The following is a 24,576-nucleotide window of genomic DNA, read 5'->3' as shown; positions in this document are numbered from 1 at the left end:
AGCTAATATCTGAAGTAATGGATGTATAAAGTGGAAGTCCTAAACATGAAATCCCAGAGAATACCACTATTTTAAAAAAGAGAAAAACTATAACCTAGAGGAGAGTTAGGCAGTATACAAACCAGGCAGCAGTGACTTAAAAGCAGGAGACAGTAAGTCACATTCTCCAGTCTCACAGGGTAACATATCGACCTTATACTGAGGAATACACCATTAATTTTGCCAAGTGAGCAGTTACCTTGGTGGAGCAGATGAGGGAAGAGCAGACAGTGACATCAAGGGTATTGCTACATGGCCGAAGTGAAAGATCACAGAAATCAGGGCTGGGATGGAAAGGAAGGTAATGAGTTCAGCTACACACCATTCTCCAACACTGCTGATTTCATCCGTTTGCACGGTACACCTATGTGAAACAGAATTCCACAACAGTTTCAGAACACAGTTCAAACATCTCAGTAGGTATTAAGGGCCTAACAATTTAGCACCTGTTGGACACCACAGCTTCTCAAATATTGTGATCATACCAAACATTTTCTGTCACTAATTTTTGTGTGCTATTTGCTTTTCTCACATCAATTGCTAAAGCCCAGGTTTACATAAGATACGTCATCCAAAAGAACATTGCAATAGAACAGTAAAACTGTGAACTACCTCAAGCAAGTAACTGTGTGATATGCAATAAACAGCTGCGATTTCCTGGAAAATCTGACATACCCAGTAACACACTGCAGGTTCTCTGTGGTGCCCTGGGGGATCAGAGTGCATAATGTGGGAACCACAGCTCTGCCCCCCACCCCTGCTTTATTTTTCTTCATTATTCTTACCACCTACCTATTTTGTGCATTTTGTTCCTCTCCTTTAGGATGTAAATTCCGTAGGGACAGACATTTTGTCCTTGACAAGTGTTGTATTCATCTCTAAAATGACGCCTGGCGTATGAAGGTTCTCCATAGGTATTTTATTTATTTATTCATTTTTAATTGAAGGATCATTGCTTTTCAGTATTGTGTTGGTTTCTACCAAACATCAACATGAATCAGTCATAGGGCTACCCGTGTCCCCTCCCACCTGAACATCCCTCGCCATCCCACCCCTCTTTGTTATCGAGCCCCAGTTGAGTTCCCTGAGTCACACCGCAAGTTCCCATTGGCTGTCTATTTTACATGTGGTAATGCATGCTTCCTGGTTCCTCTCTCCGAGCCTCTCACCCTCTCCCTCCTCCCTGCCAACCACGTCCAGAAGTCTGTTCTCAATGTCTTATCTCCACTGCTGCTCTGCAGACAGGTTCATCAAGACAACACGGATTTGTTGAAGGAAAGACCATGCACACTAGGAGTGAAAATCTGATCACATTAAAAAAGCAATGACAAAAGCATGGAATGCTACAATTAGTAATTTCAAAACTGAAGCCTTATTCAGTTTTGAATAAAGCAGTTTTAAGTGTAGCCAAGAAAATGGGTGGCTGCATTAGTGAAACCAAGAGAGAATCATCTGATTACTAGGTTAAGTCAGCCACATGGATTACTACTAAGGTCACCAAAACGATGGCAAGACATGAGATGAAGAGGTATGAGTCAGGAACCAAAGAACAAGAAAAACAAAGTATAACCAAATTGAAAACAGTACTATAAAGTTCTGAGGAAGTAGTGTATCTGTTTATGATGAAACAGCATTCCTGAATGTAGTTAAGATTTTAAACTTCAGGGTAACAGTCTTATCTTGTTCACTGTTTATTCCTAGAGCCTGTTATAATGTAAAGAGTAATTACTGACCGCTTAGCTTATGAGGAAAACCTCACCCATCCATCTACAGACTGACTCCAAGAGAGATGGAAGAAAGGACTGAGGGACCTGGCGGCCATAAATGAACATTTTAAAAATATTACTCTGATATTTGTATATGAGATAGATTGTAGGTGGTCACAGAGGATACAGAGAAAATGATTAGCAGTAAGTTCTTAATAGTCTAAGTAAGAGAGATGAGAGTTTGGACTAAAGAAGACAAGACAGCAAAACAGAGCAAATATGAATTAATTTTTTAAAAAGCTGATATAAACAACTGAATCTGAAAATGATCAATCTCAGAGTAAACATACATAATTAAATATCCAAGTCATTTTAGTGTATAATATTTTTTAAAATTCATAAGCATTTTAGAATATGAATGGGATTTTCATTTGATTTTTTTCAGTTTATAAGTCAACTTAAAGTGTAAGAAAAAAAAATAATGAAAGTGTTTTTATCTCTCCATGAGCTAGCCCATGCGATTCTCCAGGTAACTACAAATTATTTAAGGGGTCATCTGTTACTAACAAACACCACAGAAATGTATTATACATTGTATAATCTATTAGACAAACGATAATATATGTATAATAGTGAATTCTAAAGCTACTTTTTAACCTTTCATTGTAAATAAAAAATGACTCAGGAAGAAGGAACACTTAAAAGAGTAATCTTATGTATTATTAAAAGCAGAAATGATGAAGTTTTCAGGGTAACAATGTATTTAAATAATAACCTTGCAGGACTTCAGGTCACCACCTGTCATGAAAACACCAAAATCACAACTGACTGCTGAACAACCACTGACAAATTAGACTTGAATCTACCTGCAAAGACTTTCTATACCCACAGACGAAAAAAGAAGTCACAGTGAGACGAGGAGGGGCACTTTCACAACATAATCAAATCCCAGACCTGCTGGTGGGCAACCCGTATCTGGAAAACAATTACATCACAGATGTTCTCCCACAGGAGTGAGGGTTCTGAGCCCACGGCAGGCTCCTCGGCCTTCGGGGTCTGTCATTGAGGGGAGGAGCCCCTGGAGTTCTGAAGGCCAGCAGGGCTTGAATGCAGGAGCGCCACAGGACTGCACGGAACAGACTCCCCTCTGGAAGCGCGCACAAGGTTTCACAGGCACTGGGACCCAGGGGACCCAGGACAAAGCAGTGACTCCACAGGAGCCTGGGCCAGACCCACCTGCAGCTCCTGGAGGGTCTCTTGTGGCTCAGGTGGGGGGGTCCCAGGAAATACGTGTTGGTATGCGCTCTCCTGGAGGCCGTCATTTTGACACTGAGACCTGGCCCCACCCAAGAGGATAAACACAGGAGGAACACACCAAGACACATATTAATATCTGATTAAAAGTTAAAGACAAAGTGAGAACATTAAAAGCAACAAGGGGAAAGCAACAGTTAACACATAAGGGAATCCCCATAAAGTCATCAGTCGATTTTTCAGGGGAAACTCTGCAGGCCAGAAGGGAGTGGCATGATATATTTATCTAAAGTAATGAAAGGGAAAAACCTACAACTAATGATATTCTACCCAGCAAAGCTCTCATTCAGACTTGACAGAGAAATCAGAAGTTTTATAGACAAGCAAGACCTAAGAGAATTCAGGACCACTAAACCAGTTTTACAACAAATACTAAAGAACTCTATAGACAGAAAAGAAAAAGGCTACAACTAGAAATAAGAAAATTACAAATGGGAAAGCTCACCCATAAAGGCAAACATACAGTAAAAGTAGGCAATCATCCACACACAAATATATCAAAACCAGTGACTGTGAGAAGAGAAGAGAGTACAAACGCAGGACACTGGAAACACATTTGAGACCAGCAACTTAAAATATAGACTGCTATATTAAAACTTTATGGTAACCATAAACAAACAAAAAGACCTACAAAAACAAATTCAAAATAATTACCAAAATGGCAGTAAGAACATACATATTGATAATTACCTTAAATCTTAATGGATTAAATGCTCCAACCAAAAAACAGACTGGCTGAATGGACACAAAAACAAGATCCCTATAAATGCTGTTTACAAGAGACCCACTTCAGATCTAGGGATACTGAACGAAAGTGAGAGGACAGAAAAAGGTATTCCATGCAAAGAGGAATTAAAGAATGACCTTGGAATTCTGGATCTATCATGATCATGATATGCTAATCTGATACAGCTAGAGCCACAAGATTAATGCTTGAACATGAATAGCACTAAAACAAATTTACATATAAAATTTTGGGGAAAATTTCACAAGCTTGTCCAGTTTAGACAAGCTTTAGACAAGCTTTCTTATGTAGTCCAAAACACAAATCCTATCCAGCAACTGTTACTACTTCAAAAAATGTAGTTTCATCCACTCATGATCCTGATTTATATATTACAACATTCAAAATATCCCCAAATAAAAGAACAGTTCATTAACACCAGGCATTCTCAAAACCTAAAAGCTTAAGAAACAAATTTTAAAACCCAATTAGTTAAAAGGCTCTGAACTTGAAATGCTTTTTAAAACTTTATTATATAGACTAAAACTTTGGTTTCCTAGACTCAGTAATATTAAATTGCCTGTTGGGTTTCGTGGCTTCTTCCATCAGTTCCTGCAATTGTCCGATCTGTTCATCACGAAAGTCATTAAGTTTTTCTTCTGGTAGGGAGATTCCAAAACATGGTTTTTCAGTTGAATTTTGTTTGCTTTCATTAGCTTGTTGCCACAGCACTGCTGCATATGCCTAGTAAAAAGAACAACAACAACAAAAAATGAAGGTTATAGATATTAAAATAAGATCTGTATTCATTCATTTAACATTGAAGGACTTAATTTTATCACCGAGTCTTATGCATTTGGCAAATCAGACTTGAACTGTGTCTTCACTACTCAGTGATCATTTCAAATACCCTGTATCTTATTATTAGCATTTTAAGAATTTCACCAAAGTCCTGAATCTGAAAAATCTAGAAGGCTCAAATGGAGCAGGAGTGGTCCACGAACAGGCTTCAGGAACACGCATAAACTACCCCAAATGATATGCAAAATGGCACGTACACAAAAACACACACAGTTCCCAGGCATAAATTTCATCACATTTTCAGATGGAGAACTATGGGTCTTATAGGCTTAAAAGTGAGTCTTGAAATTCTTAAAAGGTTTATTCGTCTGTCTTCAATTTAAAAACCAATTTAAATCACAGAGAGAAACTTTCAAACTTTAAGCTTTCAATATTTAACATCTTTGTCAGAAAAAAAATTCTACATTTTTCACACTGTAATTTTTCTCTCATTTAGTCAACTTGATATTACAACTACCATTGTTCAGCGCAGATTAATTAGCAGCAGAGTCTCACTCTAAAATCAATATTGTAATCAGGCAGGAAGTACAGCTCACAAAGGTAAAAACTGATGTGCCCCCTCTGGGCAAGTAAACAAATTAGTGAACTCTGGATAATGCTGCTATTTTATCTGGTTTAAGACAATTAAATTGCTTACAACTGCTGGATTACCAGCATCACCAAAGAAACCTTCATTTTAATTCCAGGTATTCCAAATAAAACCTTTGCTTGAATCAGAAATAATATCTTCATGTTTTATAGAAATCTATTAATATAATAACAAAAAAACTGTACACATCCTGAAAGTCAAAGTGTTAGTCATTCAGTTGTGTCCGACTCTTTGTGACCCCACGGACCACAGCCCACCAGGCTCCCCTGTCCGTGGGATTCTCCAGGCAAGAACACTGGAGTGGGTTGCCATTTCCTTCTCCAGGGGATCTTCCCAACCCAGGGATCAAACCCGGGTCTCAAACTTTGCAGGCAGCTTCTTACCACCTGAGCCACCAGGGAAGCATTCTAGGGCTTTATAAATCCCACTTCTGAGTATATGCCCCAGAGCAGCGTTTCTCAACCTCGGCTCTATTTACAAGTTGTATAATTTGGGTCATGCTTTGTAGTTGGGTGGGTGGGAATCTGCTCCACCACAGTGGCATGTTGAGCAGCACCTCTGGTCTCTCCCTAGTGGCTCAGACGGTAAACGCATCTGCCTACAATGCGGGAGACCTGGGTTCAATCCCTGGGTCGGGAAGATCCCCTGGAGAAGGAAATGGCAGCCCACTCCAGTATTCTTGCCTGCAAAATCCCATGGACAGAGGCGCCTGGCAGGCTGCAGGCCACGGGGTCGCAAAGAGTCGGACACGACTGAGTGACTTCACTTTCTGGTCTCGCCATCTGCTCCGTGCCTGTAGCACTCCTCCTCAGTCTTGACAGTCAAAACCATCTCCAAACACTGCCAAATGTTCTCCTGCAGACAAAACTGCCCAGGTTGAGAACTACTGTCCGAACGAAACTTTCCAACACGTGGACAAGTATCAAGCAGAGCATGTTCATTATGGCGTTGTTTATAAAAGCAAAACACTGAAAAGAATTCAACTGTACTTCAACAGAAGAAAGGACAAGTGTTTAGACACTTCTTTATAATCCACTATGTGAATTAAATGTCTGTATTGACCTGATTAAATCTCTAAAGTAATCAGAATCCAATGAGCAAGTTTTTTAAGAGGTTATTCATTTGTAAAAATGGAAAAACCAAAACTCAAATTCATATGAAAATGTGAAGCCTTGAATAGCCAAGACAATCTGTTGGAGTATTCAGTTCTCAATTTTAAAACTTACTACAAAGTTACACTAAATAATCAAAATAGCATGATACTGGCTTTTAGGGTAGATATATACACCAAGGGAATAGAACTGAGAGTTCAGAAATAAACCCATATACATATGGCAAACTGACTTTTGACAAAGCATCGAGTCCATCAATGGGGGAAAGAATATCTCCTCAACAGATACTGCTGGGAAAACTGGATTTCCACATGCAAAGGAGAAAAGCTGCATCCCTACCTCCCACAATATACAGAAATCAATGCTGTAAGATGGATGAAAGACACAAATAATGAGCTAAAACCACAAAACTCCTAGAAAAAAATGGGTAAATTCTCATGACTTGGATTTGGCAGAGGAGTCTAAAATATACCAAAAGCATAAACGAAAAAAGAAAAACTAGATAAATTGGATTCATCAAAATTAAAAACTTTTGTGCATCAGAAGACACTCAAAGTGGAAAAACTACAGAACGGGAAAAAATATTTGCAAACCATGTCTGATAAGCATTTAATAACCAGAATATATAAAGAATTCCGACAACAATAAAAAAGACCACTCAAAAAATGGGCAGAAAACTTGAATACACATTTCTCCAAACATATATAAACCATCAACAAGAATGTGAAAAGACACTCAACATAGTCATTAGAGACACAAAAATCAAAATCACAATGAGACACCACTTCATACCCACTAGGATGACTATAATAATAAATAAATAAATAAGGAAAATACATGTGGGAGAGAATCTGAAGAAACTGCAAACTTGCAATTACTAGTAGGAATATAAAAGAGTATAGCCACTGTGGAAAACAGTTTGGCAGTTCCTCAAGAAGTTAAAGAATTACCATATAATCCAGCGCTACTTATAGGTGAAAGTGAAAGTGGAGTCGCTCAGTCATGTCTGACTCTTTGCAACCCTGTGGACTGTAGCCCAACAGGCTCTCAGTCCATGGGATTCTCCAGGCAAGAATACTGGAGTGGGTTGCCATTTCCTTCTCCAGGGGATCTTCCTGACCCAGGGATTACTTATAGGTATATATCCTAAATAAATGAAAGCAAGAACTCAGACAGACACTTTTACATCCATATTCATTACAGCATCCATTACTTACAACAGCAAGTATGTGGCAACCACCCAAGTGGATATCAACAGACAAATGGATACATAAAACGTATCCGTACGATGGAACAGTGTTCAAGCTTAAAAAGAGTTCTGATACATTCTACAACATGGATGAAACTTGAAAACATCATGCTAAAACTGAAATAAGCCAGACACAAAAGAACAAATATTGTAGGATTCCGCTCATGGGAAATATGTAAAATAGGCAATTTTACTGAGACAGAAAGTACATTAGAGGTTACCAGAGGGTGGGGGAGAGGGTCTGGGGATGCACTGCTTCTGGGACACAGAGTCTCTATTTGGAGAAAACATTTGGGGTAAAGACAGTGGGAATTGATGAACAAGACTGTAAATGCAATTAATGCCCCTGAATGTACCCTTAAAAGGCTAAAAGGCAAACTTTAAATATATTTTTACCACACTAAAAAGAAAAGTTATGTGAGGAGTGCCTTCTATCAGACTCTTCTACAGGTAACATGAAGTCCAGACGAAACATAATCCAAAACATAAACCACACAGCAATCCAAAGACACTGGAGAGCAACCAGTCAGAAAGCAGAAAGGATTTGATGGAATGGAGAATGGCAGAGAACACTGGGTCAGATTGCCATTTTTATGACTGTTTTACGGAGGGAAGATACCAGTTGCTACTGCAAGGTGACTGAGGACTCACAGCAGTGTGGGAGAACAGGAGGAATTGAAACATAAGAAAGGGAAATCTCAGAAAAAGAACTGCAGAAGAGGATCCCCAAATTCTGTAAGTAAACTGCCAAAATCTCTAGTTAACCCCTTAACTACGTATGCTCAGGACAAAGCTCAGCTGAGACAGAACGAACTAATACATTAACTCTTCTGCCGGTTCTTGTCAAGGTGAGCACAGAATTTAGAGATTAAGTATACCAAGTCAACTGCTTGATGGAACAAAATTCAATACACTTTGAAAGAATACAGTGGAAGAACGTCTCTACAATGTATTTATGATCGACAGTGTCCAGAAAAAAAAAAACAAAATCACAAGAAACATGAAGAAACAGACAATGTGACCGATAAATCAAGAGAAAAGACAATGCCTGAAATGATTCAGACATTGAAATTAGCAGCAAAGGATTCTAAAGTAGCCATTATGAATATGTTTAGATACATAAAAGAAAATATGGTCAAAACAAATGCACAGATGAGAAGTCTCAGCACAAAGTAAAAAACTATAAGAACCAAGTGAAAACTCTAGAACTCTTAAATGTACTGTCTGAAATTTAAAAATCTTCACTGACTGTTCAGTTCAGTCGCTCAGTCACGTCCAAATCTTTGTGATCCCATGGACTGCAGCACGCCAGGCCTCCCTGTCCATCACCAACTCCTGGAGATTACTCAAACTCATGTCCATTGAGTAGTGACGCCATCCAACCATCTCATCCTCTGTTGTTCCCTTCTCCTCTCACCTTCAATCTTTCCCAGCATCAGGGTCTTTTCAAATGAGTCAGCATTTCACATGACGTGGCAAGTATTGGAGTTCCAGCTTCAGCATCAATGAACATTCAGGACTGATTTCCTTTAGGATGGACTGGTTGGATCTCCTTGCAGTCCAAGGGACTCTCAAGAGTCTTCTCCAACACCACAGTTCAAAAGCATCAATTCTTCGGTGCTCAGCTCTCTTTATAATCCACCTCTCACATCCATACAGGACTACTGGAAATACCATAGCCTTGACTAGACGGACCTTTGTTGATGGCTCTGCTTTTGAATATGCTATCTAGGTTGGTCATAACTTTCCTTCCAAGGAGTAAGCATCTTTTAATTTCTTAGCTGCAGTCACCATCTGCAGTGATTTTGGAGCCCGAAAAAATAAAGTCTGACACTGTTTCCACTGTTTCTCCATCTATTTGCCATGAAGTAATGGGACCAGATGCAATGATATTTGTTTTCTGAATGTTGAGCTTTAAGCCAACTTTTTCACTCTCCTCTTTCACTTTCATCAAGAGGCTCTTTAGTTCTTCTTCACTTTCTGCCATAAAGATGGTATCATCTGCATATCTGAGGTTATTGATATTTCTCCCGGCAATCTTGATTCCAGCCTGTGCTTCATCCAGCCCAGCATTTCTCATGATGTATTCGGCATATAAGTTAAATAAGCGGGGTGACCATATACAGACTTGACGTACTCCTTTGCCTATTTGGAACCAACTGTTATTCCACGTCCGGTTCTAACTGTTGTTTCCTGACCTGCATACAGATTTTTCAAGAGGCAGGTCAGATGGTCTGGTATTCCCATCTCTTTCAGAATTTTCCATAGTTTGTTATGATCTACACAAAGGGTTTGGCATAGTCAATAAAGCAGAAGTAGATGTTTTTCTGGAACTCTTTTGCTTTTTCGATGATCCAGCAGACGTTGGCAATTTGATCTCTGGTTTCTCTGCCTTTTCTAAAACCAGCTTGAACATCTGGAAGTTCACGGGTCACGTATCGCTGAAGCCTGGCTTGGAGAATTTTGAGCATTACTTTGAGAGCGTGTAAGATGAGTGCAATTGCGTGATAGTTTGAGCATTCTTTGGCATTGCCTTTCTTAGGGAATGGAATGAAAACTGACCTTTTCCAGTCCTGTGGCCACTGCTGAGTTTTCCAAATTTTCTGGCATATTGAGTGCAGCACTTGCACAGCATCATCTTCCAGGATTTGAAACAGCTCAATTGGAATTCCATCACCTCCACTAGCTTTGTTCAGAGTGATGCTTTCTAAGGCCCACTTGACTTCACATTCCAGATGTCTGGCTCTAGGTGAGTGTGAATGACCACACCATCGTGATTATCTGGGTTGTGAAGATCTTTTTTGTACACCTCTTCTGTGTATTCTTGCCACCTCTTCTTAATATCTTCTGCTTCTGTTAGGTCCCGACCATTTCTGTCCTCTATTGAGCCCATCTTTGTGTGAAATGTTCCCTCAGTATCTCTAATTTCTTGAAGAGATCTCTAGTCTTTCCCGTTTTGTTGTTTTCCTCTATTTCTTTGCACTGATCATTGAGGAAGGCTTTCTTATGTCTCCTTGCTGTTCTTTGGAACTCTGCATTCAAATGGGTATATCTTTCACTTTCTCCTTTGCTTTTGGCTTCTCTTCTTTTCACAGCTATTTGTAAGGCCTCCTCAGACAACCATTTTGCGTTTTTACATTTCTTTTTCTTGGGGATGATCTTGATCCCTGTCTCCTGTACAATGTCACGAACCTCTGTCCATAATTTATCAGGCACTCTATCAGATCTAGTCCCTTAAATCTATTTCTCACTTCTACTGTATAATCATAAGGGATCTGATTTAGGTCATACCTGAATGGTTTAGTGGTTTTCCCTACTTTCTTCAATTTAAGTCTGAATTTGACAATAAGGAGTTCATGATCTGAGCCACAGTCAGCTCCCAATCTTGTTTTTGCTGACTGTATAGAGCTTCTCCATCTTTGGCTGCAAAGAATATAATCAATCTGATTTCAGTGTTGACCATCTGGTGATGTCCATGTGTAGAGTCTTCTCTTGTGTTGTTGGAAGAGGGTGTTTGCTATGACCAGTGCGTTTTCTTGGCAAAACTCTCTTAGCCTTTGCCCTGCTTCATTCCATATTCGAAGGCCAAATTTGCCTGTTACCCCAGGTGTTTCTTGACTTCCTACTTTTGCATTCCAGTTCCCTATAATGAAAAGGACATCTTTTTTGGGTGTTAATTCTAGAACACCTTGTAGGTCTTCATAGAACCATTCAACTTCAGCTTCTTCAGCATTACTGGTTGGGGCATAGACTTGGATTACCGACTGCACCCAAGTACTGCATTTTGGACTCTTCTGTTGACCATGATGGCTACCCCATTTCTTCTAAAGGATTCCTGCCCACAGTAGTAGATATAATGGTCATCTTGAGTTAAATTCACCCATTCCAGTCCATTTTATTTTGTTGATTCCTAAAATGTTGACGTTCACTCTTGCCATCTCCTATTTGACCACTTCCAATTTGCCTTGATTCAGGGACCTAACATTCCAGGTTCCTATGCAATATTGCTCTTTACCACATCGAACCTTGTTTTCAATCACCAGTCACATCCACAACTGTGTGTTGTTTTTACTTTGGTTCCTTCTCTTTACTCTATCTGGAGTTATTTCTCTACTGATCTCCAGTAACATATTGGGCACGTACTGTGATTATGGTTTCCACGTGTCTGCCCTCTGATGCCCCACAGTTTGAAAGTGAAAGTGAAGTCACTCAGTTGTGTCTGACTCTTTGCGACCCCATGGCCTATAGCCTACCAGGCTCCTCTGTCCATGGGATTTTCCAGGCAATAGTCCTGGAGTGGATTGCCATTTCCTCCTCCAGGGGATCTTCCCAACCCAGGGATCAAACCCAGGTCTCCCGCATTGTAGACAGATGATTTACTGAGCCATTGTAGACAGATGCTTTTGTCTGAGCCACTTGGGAAGCTGGCCAAACCATAGTTTGGCCCCAGGTAAATAGCAAGGAGGGAACACAGCTCCACCCATGAACAGAAAATTGGATTGAAGATTTACTAAGCATGGCCCCATCCATCAGAGTAAGACCCAGTTTCTGGCTCAGTCAGTCTATCCCATCATAGACCTGGGCTTGATCCTGGGTCGGGAAGATCCCCTGGAGAAGGAAATGGGAATGCACTCCAGTATTCAAACTCTCAGACTTTGGAGAGGAAACATTTAATGTGTCCTCGCCATCAGATATGTGTCTAAGGGCCAACTACGTGGGTGGTCAGGGAGGGCTGCTGAGAGGAGACAGCTGGGGTTGAGATTTAATCAGCAGAATCAGTGGCCATTTATGAAGATGAGCAGGGCAGGAAGGAGCTTTCTGTACTGAACAGGCAGGGCAGAGGCCTGCCGGTTGAAGGAGCTTGGTGTGTCCTATGGCCAGCAGGGGGCCTAGTGCTTGCTGGCTTCGGGAGGGTGTGAGCATTGTGTGGGCCTGCGTGAGAAGTCAGGTTTACCTGTCACTATGATGGGCGTGAGGCACTTTAGATACTGAGCCATCGGGAGGTTTTAAGGAAGAGTGTGACGCGCCCCGATCTGTGTCTTTAAAAGCCACTGGGGGGAAGTCCCTGGCAGTCCTGTGGTTAGGACTCTTGCACTTTCACTGCAAAGGGCACAGGTTCAATCCCTAGGGAACTAAGATCCCACGACCCACAAGGCCCAGCCAGAAAATATATATTATATATATATGCCACTGGGCAGTGAATGGAGGGTGGATTCAGAGGAGGACTTGGCATGGGGCAGGACTGTGGACGTAAGGAGACTGGTCAGGAGGCTGTTGCGTTAGTCCAGGCAGGCAGTGCTTGCAGAGGGGTGGCAGTGGGGCTGGGGAGGAGCAGGTGGCTTTGTAACATTTGTTGGTGGCACAGCTGGATCTGGTGGTTCAGGGTAAGTAGGTCACGAGAGGGGTTGTGGGTCAAGGGTCACTCCTAGGTGTTTCTGAGTTAAGGAACTGAGGAGATGGTTGTGCCTTCCACTGAAGCAGATTTGGGGAAGTACCGTTGAAGGGGTTGGAGGATTTGGTATATGGATTAGTTTGAGTAACTCTGCTGGGGCTTCCCAGGTGGTGCTAGTGGTATAAAAAACTTGCCTGCCAATGCAGGAGACATAAAGAGACGGGTTCAATCCCTGGGTCAGAAAGATCCCCTGAAGAAGGGAATGGCAACCCACTCCAGTATTCTTGCCTGGAGAATCCCAAAGGCAGACAAGCCTGACAGGCTACAAGTCCATAGGGGCACGAGAGTCAGACACAACTGAGGAGACTTAGCACGCACACATGCCATACTAACATCTGGGTGTGTCTCACGTAAGGTGAAGAACTGTAGATGAAAATAAGCTTACAAAAACAAACCATACCCAATTCAGCAAGAGTTTACTCACAGTTGGCCAGCGGGACCAAATCTAAATTCATCCAGCATTCAAGGCCACATAACTTTCGATAACTTAAATCTCTACACAGGTTTGGAGACACTTTTTCATTTATGCAAATTTAACTGTGCTTTACTACAAACAGGAAAGAAAGAAAAGAAAAAAAAACTACTAATTTTCAATAGTTAGGAAAACTAGAACTTGCATTCTGACATGCAAGTTCTGGAGAAGGCAATGGCACCCCACTCCAGTACTCTTGCCTGGAAAATCCCATGGATGGAGGAGCCTGGTGGGCTGCAGTCCATGGGGTCACTAAGAGTTGGACACGACTGAGTGACTTCACTTTCACTTTTCACTTTCATGCACTGGAGAAGGAAATGGCAACCCACTCCAGTGTTCTTGCCTGGAGACTAGTGGGCTGCCGTCTATGGGGTCGCATGCGACATAGCAGTGACTTAGCAGCCTTATCCCTGCCTTGTAGAGGCGTGGGAAATGGCCACCCACTTCAGTATTCTTGCCTGGAGAATCCCATGGACAGAGAAGTCTGGAGGGCTATCGACCATGGGGTCACAGAGAGTCGGCAAGACCAAGTGACTAAATGAAACGACAAACGAAACGGTTCTTGCCTGGAAGATGCCATGGACAGGAGAGGTTGGCAGACTATAGTTCACGGGGTCACAAGAGTAGGACACAACTTAGTGACTAAACCACCACCACCTGATGGAAGTACTTGACCACCTACACTGAAAATCAGTCTGTACGGAATAAGCCTCTACTTTTAAGACAGCTTACAGACTATGTGAAATATCACTCTGAAATTCCATTAGAGAAATCGAGACTCTGAAAAGACAAAAACAAACAACCCCAGTCTTAGAATCAATAAAGAAAAAACAACGTAGCAGTGGAGAAAGCTGGAAGACTAACAGAATGGTCAGGATTAACACCACCGGTAGTAAGTGATACTGAAAGCATCGTGATGAAGTGAGATGCTCCCTTTGTCTCTCCCCTTTAATCTGCAACCACTACACATCTGCACTCAACAAAGGTACCTCTGCCCAACACACTGCGATGCCAGAGTTTCACACATCTGTACGCCTAAAGGTGGGCAGACTGGAACACACAGAGGAAACAGAGCAGAAGAATCCAAAGGCAGTGCCTGCCATTCCAGCGACCTGGTCGCAGCAGCTGCGCCCACAGTGCTAGGGAAGCCAGTAGCAGCAGAGGAGGAAGCACATGTGACCCCAGCCTCCTGGCCACAGTGGCTCTCGTGGTCACAGATAACCGGACAGCAGCGGCAGAGGCGCCTATGACGCCATTCCTTCAGGTACGGAGGCACCCACAACTCTGACCCCTTGCCCAGAGCTGTGCTGCCTGCAAAGACAACAATCCCAGACACAGCAAGGGCAACCCTGCTCCAGCTCCTCCCCACCTGCAGCAGGGCCTGTGGCTTCAGAGATCCTGGACACAGCAGAAGCAGTCACCAGCCCAGCATCCCAGGTGGCAATGCCAGCAATCCCACAGCAGCAACACACCAACAATGTCAATGGGCAACACCTATGACTGAAGTGCAAAGTGCCAAGGCTCAAACATAACCAGAGGCGGCTAAGGTTAAGGAAAACAAAAAGTTTGTGTTATAGTACCACCCACTGGCAAACAAAAGAAAGGACTCCAATTTCTAAACTGTTGAATCCTTAGAATCAAATTAAAAACAACAACAAAAACCCAAACCAAAAACTACCTGAAGAAGACAGACGTCTGCTACTTCAAATGGACCAGCAGAGGAACAGGCCATCAAAAAAAGAAAAGAGAAAAAAAGAAATAATGCCCTTTGCAGCAACATAGATGGACCTAGAGACTGTCATACTGAGTAAGGTCAGAGAAAGACAAATACCATGATGTTGCTTATACGTGGAATCTAAAAAAAAGTATAAATGAACTTATTCACAAAACAGAAAGAGAGTCACAGATGTAAAAAACAAACTTATGACTTGCCAAGAGAGAAAGTGGGAGGGCAGGGATAAATGGGAGATTGGGACTGACATCTACACACCACTACATATAAAGTAGATCACTAATAAGGACCCGACTGTAATAGAGAGCACAGGCAAGTGTACTTGATACTCTGTAATGACCTAATAAGAGGAAATAATCCGAAAAAGTGTGGACATATGTATAGCTGATTCACAATGCTGTACAGCAGAAACTAACACTATAAATCAAATACTCTTTAGCAATAAATAAGTAAAATATTTTTTAAAAAGAAGAAATTCTGTAAGAACTATCTGACTCTTTTAGGAAAGGCAACATTAGGATAGCAAGCATCTGAGAAGGAAGCATAGTTTGTCTAAAGAAATAATAGCTGAGAACTTCCCAATCCCCAAAAGGAATGGGATATACAAGTCCATAACCTACAAGAACACAAAATCACCTCTGTGCAAAAATACTTCTCCAAAACACACTATATTAAAACTCTCAAAAGTCAATGATGAAATTTAGAGGCAGCCAGGAAAAAAACATATGGTAACCGACAAACGCACCACCACTAGGAAATGAGCAGATGCTACCGCCCAGGCAACAGTGAAATGAAAAGCTCAAAACTCTCAAAGATAAGCACTGTCAGCCAAAGACCCTCTAGCCAGCAAAGTTATGCAGGTATGAAGGACAAATGCTTTCCCATCAAACAAAAGCTGAGGAAGTTCAACATCAGACCTGCCTTACAAGAAATGTAGAAGGAGCTCTTCTGCAAGAAGCAAAAGACAAGAGTACAGAAGACTCTGAACAAAGTGATGAGTAGGCAGAAATCAGAACCTTCAACTCTCTATCAGGTGTTTTTTACTTTTTTCTCTTTTAAATTGTGAAAGTATGAGAACACACTTATAGGGGACTTGGAAAATACAGAACAAAGTTACATATAGGTCTACAATATAATTATTTTTAAGTAGAAAATTAAGATTTTTAGTTGGAGTTTCAGTATCAAACTTTCAAAAACTAATAGAACGAACATACAGAGGAGGAGGAGGATATAAACCTGAAAAGCACTATGAACTAATTCAACACAATTAAGATTTCTACGATTTTCACACAATAGCATGATATAAATTCTATTCAAGAGACTATAAATCAGGAGACACTGGAACATATCCAGGGACATAACGCAAGGTGCAAAAATTCCATGGTCTAGAGGTATTTAAATCATTTTTAGTCTGCTGTCTTATCACTGAATTATGTTAGAAATCAATATCAAAAGATACTCAAAAGTAACTTACATATTTTCAAGTGCAATGTGACACTTACCAAGAGAGATCTTTGACTTAGCCACTGGAAGCCTCAATCAAGTTAAAAGACTGAAAAAACACAGCAGGTGATTGCCAAGAAGAATGTATTTAAATGAAAAATTAAGAAAGATACTTTAAAAACCCCATGTATTTGGAAATTAAATGTCCATTTTTAAATGATGGGTATCTCTAAGAAGCCATAACAAATAAAATTAGAAAATAGCTGTAACAGAATGAAAGCGAAAAGAGAATTTATCAGAACTTGCTCCATACAACTGAGTTGCTCAATGCAACTTACTATAGTGCAGAATTTTGAATAAGGTATGAAAACAAATAATGGACACAATGCATAACATTTTGTGAAATCTGAACAAAATCTATACTTTAGTTAATAATACTGTATTACATACTACACTCCTGTTTGCTTTTTTAAAAAACAATATAATATTTCTTTATATTCTCAGAATTGGATTAGAAGTTTCAAGCCTCAAAATAGGTTTTTTCCACAGAATAAAAAACACTAAAGCATAAATGTTAAAGAGGGGGAAAAAAAAAAGCAGTAACAGTAACTATAGCTACTTCAATTTGGTAATAAACTCACAACATAAAAAAGGATAATTTGACACAACAAAATTAAGGGTGGCAGAGGAGAGGAAAAGGACAGAACCCATACAGGCAGATGAAGACAAGAAGCTATCACCTGAGAAAGGACTATTTTAACCCATGAGACATTCTATACAAACCTCATCGTAACTATAAAGCACAAATCCAGAGCAGAGGCAAAAACTACAGGGGAATTAAAAAAAAAAAAAAAAGGAAACTGAGGAAAAAAAAACACAGATACACAGATCAATGGAACAGAAATGAGAGCCCAGAGCTAAACACACTTATTTGTGCTCAACTCATTTATGACAAAGGAGTCAAAACTATATAACAGAAACAGGACGGTCTCTTCAACAGATGGTGCTGGCAAAACTGGACAGTCACACGCCAAAGAATGAAACTAGACCCTCATCTTATACCATACACAAAATTAACTCAAACTGGATTAAGGACTTGAATGTAAGGCCTGAAACCATAAAACTCCTAAACAAAAACTATAGGTAGTACACTGTGACATGAGTCTGAGTAACATATTTCTGGATATGTCTCCTCAAGCAAGAAGAAACAAAAGTAAAAAACGACAGAATGGGACATCAAACTAAAAAGTTTCAGCACAGCAAAGAAAACCACCAGCAAAATAAAACACAGTCTATCAAATGGAAGAAGATATTTGCAAATCATATATTTGATAAGGGATCAATATTCAAAATACATAAAGAATGCATACAACTCAAACAACCTGATTAAATAATAGGCACAGGAACTGAATAGACATTTTTCCAAAGAAGACATACAGATGGTCAATAGACATATGAAAAGATGTTCAACATCACTAACTATTAGGGATAGGCAAATCAAACCCACAGTGAGACATTACCTTTTACACGTCAGAATAGCTATTGTCAAAACCAAGCATGGGCAAGGATCTGGAGAAAACACTACACTACTGGCAGTATGCAGGTTGGCACAGGCACTTTGGCAAACAGTATGGAGACTCCTCAACAACAACAAAAAAACAGAACTACAATATAATCCAGCTGAAGAGGAGAGTGAAAATGCTGGCTTAAAACTCAGTATTCAAAAAAACTAAGATCATGGCATCTGGTCCCATCACTTCATGGCAAATAGAAGGGGGAAAAGTGGAGGCAATGGCAGATTTTATTTTCTGGGGTTCCAAAATCACTGTAGATAGTGACTGCAGCCATGAAATTAAAAGAGGCTTGCTCTTTGGAAGAAAAGTTATGACAAACTTAGACAGTGTATTAAAAAGCAGAGATATCACTTTGCTGAAAAAGGTGCATAAAGCTATGGTTTTTCCAGCAGTCATGTATGGATGTGAGAGTTGGACCATAAAGAAGGCTGAAAGCGAAAGAACTGATGCTTTTGAACTGTGGTGTTGGGGAAGACTCCTGAGAGTCCCTTGGACTGCAAGGAGATCCAACCAGTCAATCCTTAAGGAAATCAACCCTGAATATTCACTGGAAGGACTGCTGCTGAAACTGAAGCTCCAATACTCTGGCCACTGATGTGAAGAGTTCAGTCGTTGGAAAAGACCCTGATGCTGGGAATGACTGAAGGCAACAGGAGAAGGGAGCAGCACAGAATGCAATGGTTCGACAGCATCACTGACTCAATGGACGCGACTTTGAGCAAACTCTGGACGACAGTGGAGGACAGGAAAGCCTGGCACGCTGCAGTCCGTGGGGTCGCAAAGAGTCAGGCAGGACTCAGTAACTGAATAATGACAAATGATCCAGCTATTCCTCTTCTGGGAATTTATCCGAAGAATACGAAAACACTAATTCAAAAAGATAGGTGCTTCCCTATATTAATGGCAGCATATTATACAACAGCCAGAAGATGGGGGAAAAAATGCCCATTATCAGATGAATAGCTAAAGAAGAATTGGGAGGTGGTATGGTCTGTGTGTGTGTGTGTGTGTGTGTGTGTGTGTGTGTGTGTGTTTGTGTGTCTACTGTGTGTGTCTGTGTGTGTCTATAACCACTCGGTCACAAAAGAGATGAAATCTTGCCTTGTGACAGAAGAGATAGACCTTGAGGGTATTATTCTAAGTGAAATAAGTCAGAGAAAGATGAACACCATAGGATTCACTCGTGTGGAATATAAAAAACAAAATAAGTGAACAAGACCAACCAAACAAAAACACAGAAATAAACAAATAGGCACAGAGAACAGAGTAGTAGTTGCCAGAGGGGGAAGGGTGAGCAGGGCAGAGTAAAATGGGCAAAGAGGATGGACTGTATGGAGACAGTGGACATTAAAGTTCCGGTGGTGAGCACGCTGCACTGTATACAGAGGTAAAATTATAAGGTATATGTAAAACAAGGTTATAAACCAATGCGACCTCAATAAAGAAAAATAAAAACAGCAGGTGATACTAATACGTGCCCTCAGATTGGTACACACTGAGATGGGATTATTGGTTCTGTAATATTCCTCACAATAATGTACAACCTCAATCTAATCAAAATAGACACACTATAAAATAACAGGCCAGGAGCCTTCACAAGTTTTAATGTCCCTAAAGATAAGAAAGAACTAGAGAACAATCAGATTAGGTCTAAGGCAGCACGACAACCAAATGCAATGTGGAACATGAGATCAGGTCCTGGAACTGAAAAGGAGTTATCAGGGTAAAAACTGGGGAAATATAATACACTTAGTAACTAATATTGCACCAATGTTAATTTCTTAGTTCTGATAACTGTACTATAACTATGTAACATGTTAACAGGTAGGGAAGCTGTACTATTTTTGCAACCCTTCTGTAAAACTAACTCAAGGGAATTCCCTGATGGTCCAGTGATTAGGACTCCATGCTTCTACTGCAAGGGGCACAGGTTCAATCTCTTCTTGGGAAACTAAGACCCCTCATGCCAAGCAACATGGCCCAAATAAAAAAACCCCACAAAACATTAACTGAAAATACAAAGCTAAAAAAACAATTTTTTTTTTTCAAAAAGAGATTTAATGGATATATCAACAAATTACAATGCATCAGTTTATCTGGATTCTTACTGAAACAAGGATTCCCAGGTGGTGCAGTGATAAAGAATCTGCCTGCCAATGCAGGAGGCGCAGGTTCAATCCCTGGGTTGGGAAGATCCCCTGGAGAAGGAAATGGCACCCCACTCCACTATTCTTGTCTGGGAAATCCCATGGACAGAGGAGCCTGGCAGCCTACAATCCATGGGGCTGCAGAGTCAAACATGACAAAAAGACAACCAGGAAATTTAAAAATCTGAATAGATGTTTGATGATGCATGTTATTAGGAATTATTTCTAGTTTTGCAGGTATTCTGGTCATTATTATTAATGAGGGTGTGAGAGGGCAGACACACTGAAACCATAATCACAGAAAACTAGTCAATCTAATCACACAGACCACAGCCTCGTCTAACTCAATGAAACTAAGCCATGCCCATGGGGCAACCCAAGATGGGCGGGTCATGGTGGAGAGGTCTGACAGAATGTGGTCCACTGGAGAAGGGAATGGCAAACCACTTCAGTATTCTTGCCTTTAGAACCCCATGAACACTATGAAAAGGCAAATTGATACGATACTGAAAGAGGAACTCCCCAGGTTGGTAGGTGCCCAATATGCTACTGGAGATCAGTAAAGAAATAACTCCAGAAAGAATGAAGGGATGGAGCCAAAGCAAAAACAATACCCAGTTGTGGGTGTGACTGGTGACAGAAGTAAGGTCTGATGCTATAAAGACCAATATTGCATAGGAACCTGGAATGTCAGGTCCATGAATCAAGGCAAATTGGAAGTGGTCAAACAGGAGATGACAAGAGTGAACGTTGATATTCTAGGAATCAGCGAACTAAAATGGACTGGAATGGGTGAATTTAATGCAGGTGACCATTATATCTACTACTACAGGCAGGAATCCCTCAGAAGAAATGGGGTAGCCATCGTGATCAACAGAAGAGTCCAAAATGCAGTACTTGGATGCAATCTCAAAAATGACAGAATGATCTCTGTTCGTTTCCAAGGCAAACCATTCAATATCACGGTAATCCAAGTCTATGCCCCAACCAGTAACGCTGAAGGAGCTGAAGTTGAATGGTTCTATGAAGACCTACAAGACTTTATAGAAGTAACACCCAAAAAAGATGTCCTTTTCATTATAGCGGACTGAAATGCAGAAGTAGGAAGTCAAGAAACACCTGGAGTAACAGGTAAATTTTGCCTTGGAATGCGGAATGAAGCTGGGCAAAGGCTAACAGAGTTTTGCCAAAAAAATGCACTGGTCATAGCAAACACCCTCTTCCAACAACACAAGAGAAGACTCTACACATGGACATCACCAGATGGTCAACACCAAAATCAGACTGATTATATTCTTTGCAGCCAAAGATGGAGAAGCTCTATACAGTCAACAAAAACAAGACCAGGAGCTGACTGTGGCTCAGATCATGAACTCCTTATTGCCAAATTCAGATTAAATCCAAGGAAGTAGGGGAAACCACTAGATCATTCAGGTATGACCTAAATCAAATCCCTAACGATTATACAGTGGAAGTGAGAAAAAGATTTAAGGAATAGATCTGATACAGTGCCTGATGAACTATGGACAGAGGTTTGTGACATTGTACAGGAGACAGGGATCAAGACCATCCCTATGGAAAAGAAATGCAAAAAAGCAAAATGGCTGTCTGGGGAGGCCTTACAACTAGCTGTGAGAAGAAGAGAAGCAAAAAGCCAAGGAGAAAAGGAAAGATATAAGCATCTGAATGCAGAGTTCCAAAGAATATCAAGGAGAGATAAGAAAGCCTTCCTCAGCGATCCATGCAAAGAAATAGAGGAAAACAACAGAATGGGAAAGACTAGAGATCTCTTCCAAGAAAATTAGAGATACCAAGGGAACATTTCATGCAAAGATGGGCTCAATAAAGGACAGAAATGGTAGGGACCTAACAGAAGCAGAAGATATTAAGAAGAGGTGACAAGAATACACAGAAGAACTGTACAAAAAAGATCTTCACAACCAAGATAATCACGATGGTGTGATCACTCATCTAGAGCCAGACATCCCGGAATGTGAAGTCAAGTGGGCCTTAGAAAGCATCACTACGAACAAAGCTAGTGGAGATGATGGAATTCCAGTGGAGCTATTTCAAATCCTGAAAGATGATGCTGTGAAAGTGCTGCACTCAATGTGCCAGCAAATATGGAAAACTCAGCAGTGGTCACAGGACTGGAAAAGGTCAGTTTTCACTCCAATTCCAAAGAAAGGCAATGCCAGAGAATACTCAAACTACTACACAATTGTACTCATCTCACACGCTAATAAAGTAATGTTCAAAATTCTCCAAGCCAGGCTTCAGCAATACGTAAATCGTGAACTTTCAGATGTTCAAGTTGGTTTTAGAAAACACAGAGGAACCAGAGATCAAATTACTAACATCCGCTGGATCATGAAACAAGCAAGAGAATTTCAGAAAAACATCTATTTCTGCTTTATTGAGTATGCCAAAGCCTTTGACTGTGTGGATCACAAGAAACTGTGGAAAATTCTGAAAGAGATGGGAATAGCAGACCATCTGACCTGCCTCTTGAGAAACCTGTATGCAGGTCAGGAAGCAACAGTTAGAACTGGACATGGAACAACAGACTGGTTCCAAATAGGAAAAGGAGTACATCAAGGCTGTATATTGTCACCCTGCTTATTTAACTTATATGCAGAGTACATCATGAGAAACGCTGGGCTGGAAGAAGCACAAGCTGGAATCAAGATTGCTGGGAGAAATATAAATAACCTCAGATATGCAGATGACACTACCCTTATGGCAGAAAGTGAAGAGGAACTAAAAAGCCTCTTGATGAAACTGAAAGAGGAGAGTGAAAAAGTTGGCTTAAAGCTCAACATTCAGAAAACGAAGATCATGGCATCTGGTCCCATTACTTCATGGCAAATAGATGGAGAAACAGTGGAAACAGTGTCAGACACTATTTTGGGGGGCTCCAAAATCACTGCAGATGGTGATTGCAGCCATGAAACTAAAAGACACTTACTCCTTGGAAGGAAAGTTATGACCAACCTAGACAGCATATTCAAAAGCAGAGACATTACTTTGTCAACAAAGGTCCGTCTAGTCAAGGCTATGGTTTTTCCTGTGGTCGTGCATGGATGTGAGAGTTGGACTGTGAAGAAAGCTGAGTGCCAAAGAATTGATGCTTTTGAACTGTCGTGTTGGAGAAGACTGTTGAGAGTCCCGTGGACTGCAAGGAGATCCAACCAGTCCATTCTAAAGGAGATCCGTCCTGGGTGTTCTTTGGAAGGTATGATGCTAAAGCTGAAACTCCAGTACTTTGGCCACCTCATGCGAACAGTTGCCTCATTGGAAAAGACTCTGATGGTGGGAGGGATTGGGGGCAGGAGGAGAAAGGGGCGACAGAGGATGAGATGGTTGAATGACATCACTGAGTTATGAGTTTGAGTGAACTCCGGGAGTTGGTGATGGACAGGGAGGCCTGGCCTGCTTCAATTCATGGGGTCGCAAAGAGTCGGACACAACTGAGAGACTGAACTGAACTGATTATTAATGACCATGGTATTATGGCCATTATTTTAAAGTCTCCTAGAGAAATACTGAAATATTTGTGATTAAAATTATACGCTTGTGATTTGTTTTAAAATAACCCAGGACTGAGAGGAAAAGTAGGAGGGAGTACAGAGGAGACAAGATTGGCTTTAAACTGATAAATGTTGGAAACCAAGTGACAGGTACGTGACGGTGGTTCATGATATTCTCTCTACACTTGTCAATGTCCGAAAAGTTTTCCATTAACCAAAAAAATGTATGTGTATGTATACACCTAAATGGAATTAACTATGTATAAATAGCATTCAACTAAAACTATCTGAATCACTTGTAAATTTAAACTATGAGCTTGAAATTTAACTTGCCTAACAAAGCTTCCCAAACACTGAAATGCTACCTTTGGCCTAATCTAACCCCAGGACGCTAGAGAGTTCTCTCATACTGCTTTAACTTCTCAAACCACAAATCATAGCCCTCAATTCTTCTCATTTCAATGAGTGAGAGAGATTAAGTGTTTTCAATACTAAATTTAATTTTTATGAATCACCACAGAAAAAAAGCAAACTTTTATTCAGATTCAAATATTATTTATTCTCTGCTATCTCAACTTCTAAAACTCTTCAGGGTTTTTTGGTTTGTTTGTGAATTCGTCAGGGTTCAAATA

General features: G+C 40.6%; 1 protein-coding gene across 1 annotated transcript in view; it reads right to left on the bottom strand.

Moving 5' to 3' along the window:
- Nucleotides 1-4,189: 4,189 nt before the first annotated feature.
- SDHAF3 (succinate dehydrogenase complex assembly factor 3) overlaps nt 4,190-24,576 on the bottom strand; it is an 87,827-nt gene continuing 67,440 nt past the window's right edge. Inside the window, exon 2 of the mRNA XM_052639122.1 lies at nt 4,190-4,527. Coding sequence (XP_052495082.1) covers nt 4,324-4,527 — 204 coding nt within the window. The 3' untranslated portion in view covers nt 4,190-4,323. The remainder of the gene's footprint in view (nt 4,528-24,576) is intronic.

This window comes from Budorcas taxicolor, chromosome 4 (assembly GCF_023091745.1).
Source record: "Budorcas taxicolor isolate Tak-1 chromosome 4, Takin1.1, whole genome shotgun sequence".
In the NCBI taxonomy this organism is placed as follows: domain Eukaryota; kingdom Metazoa; phylum Chordata; class Mammalia; order Artiodactyla; family Bovidae; genus Budorcas; species Budorcas taxicolor.
The sequence above is the reverse complement of the archived record's forward strand: the minus strand, read 5'-3'. Positions and strand labels throughout refer to the sequence as shown.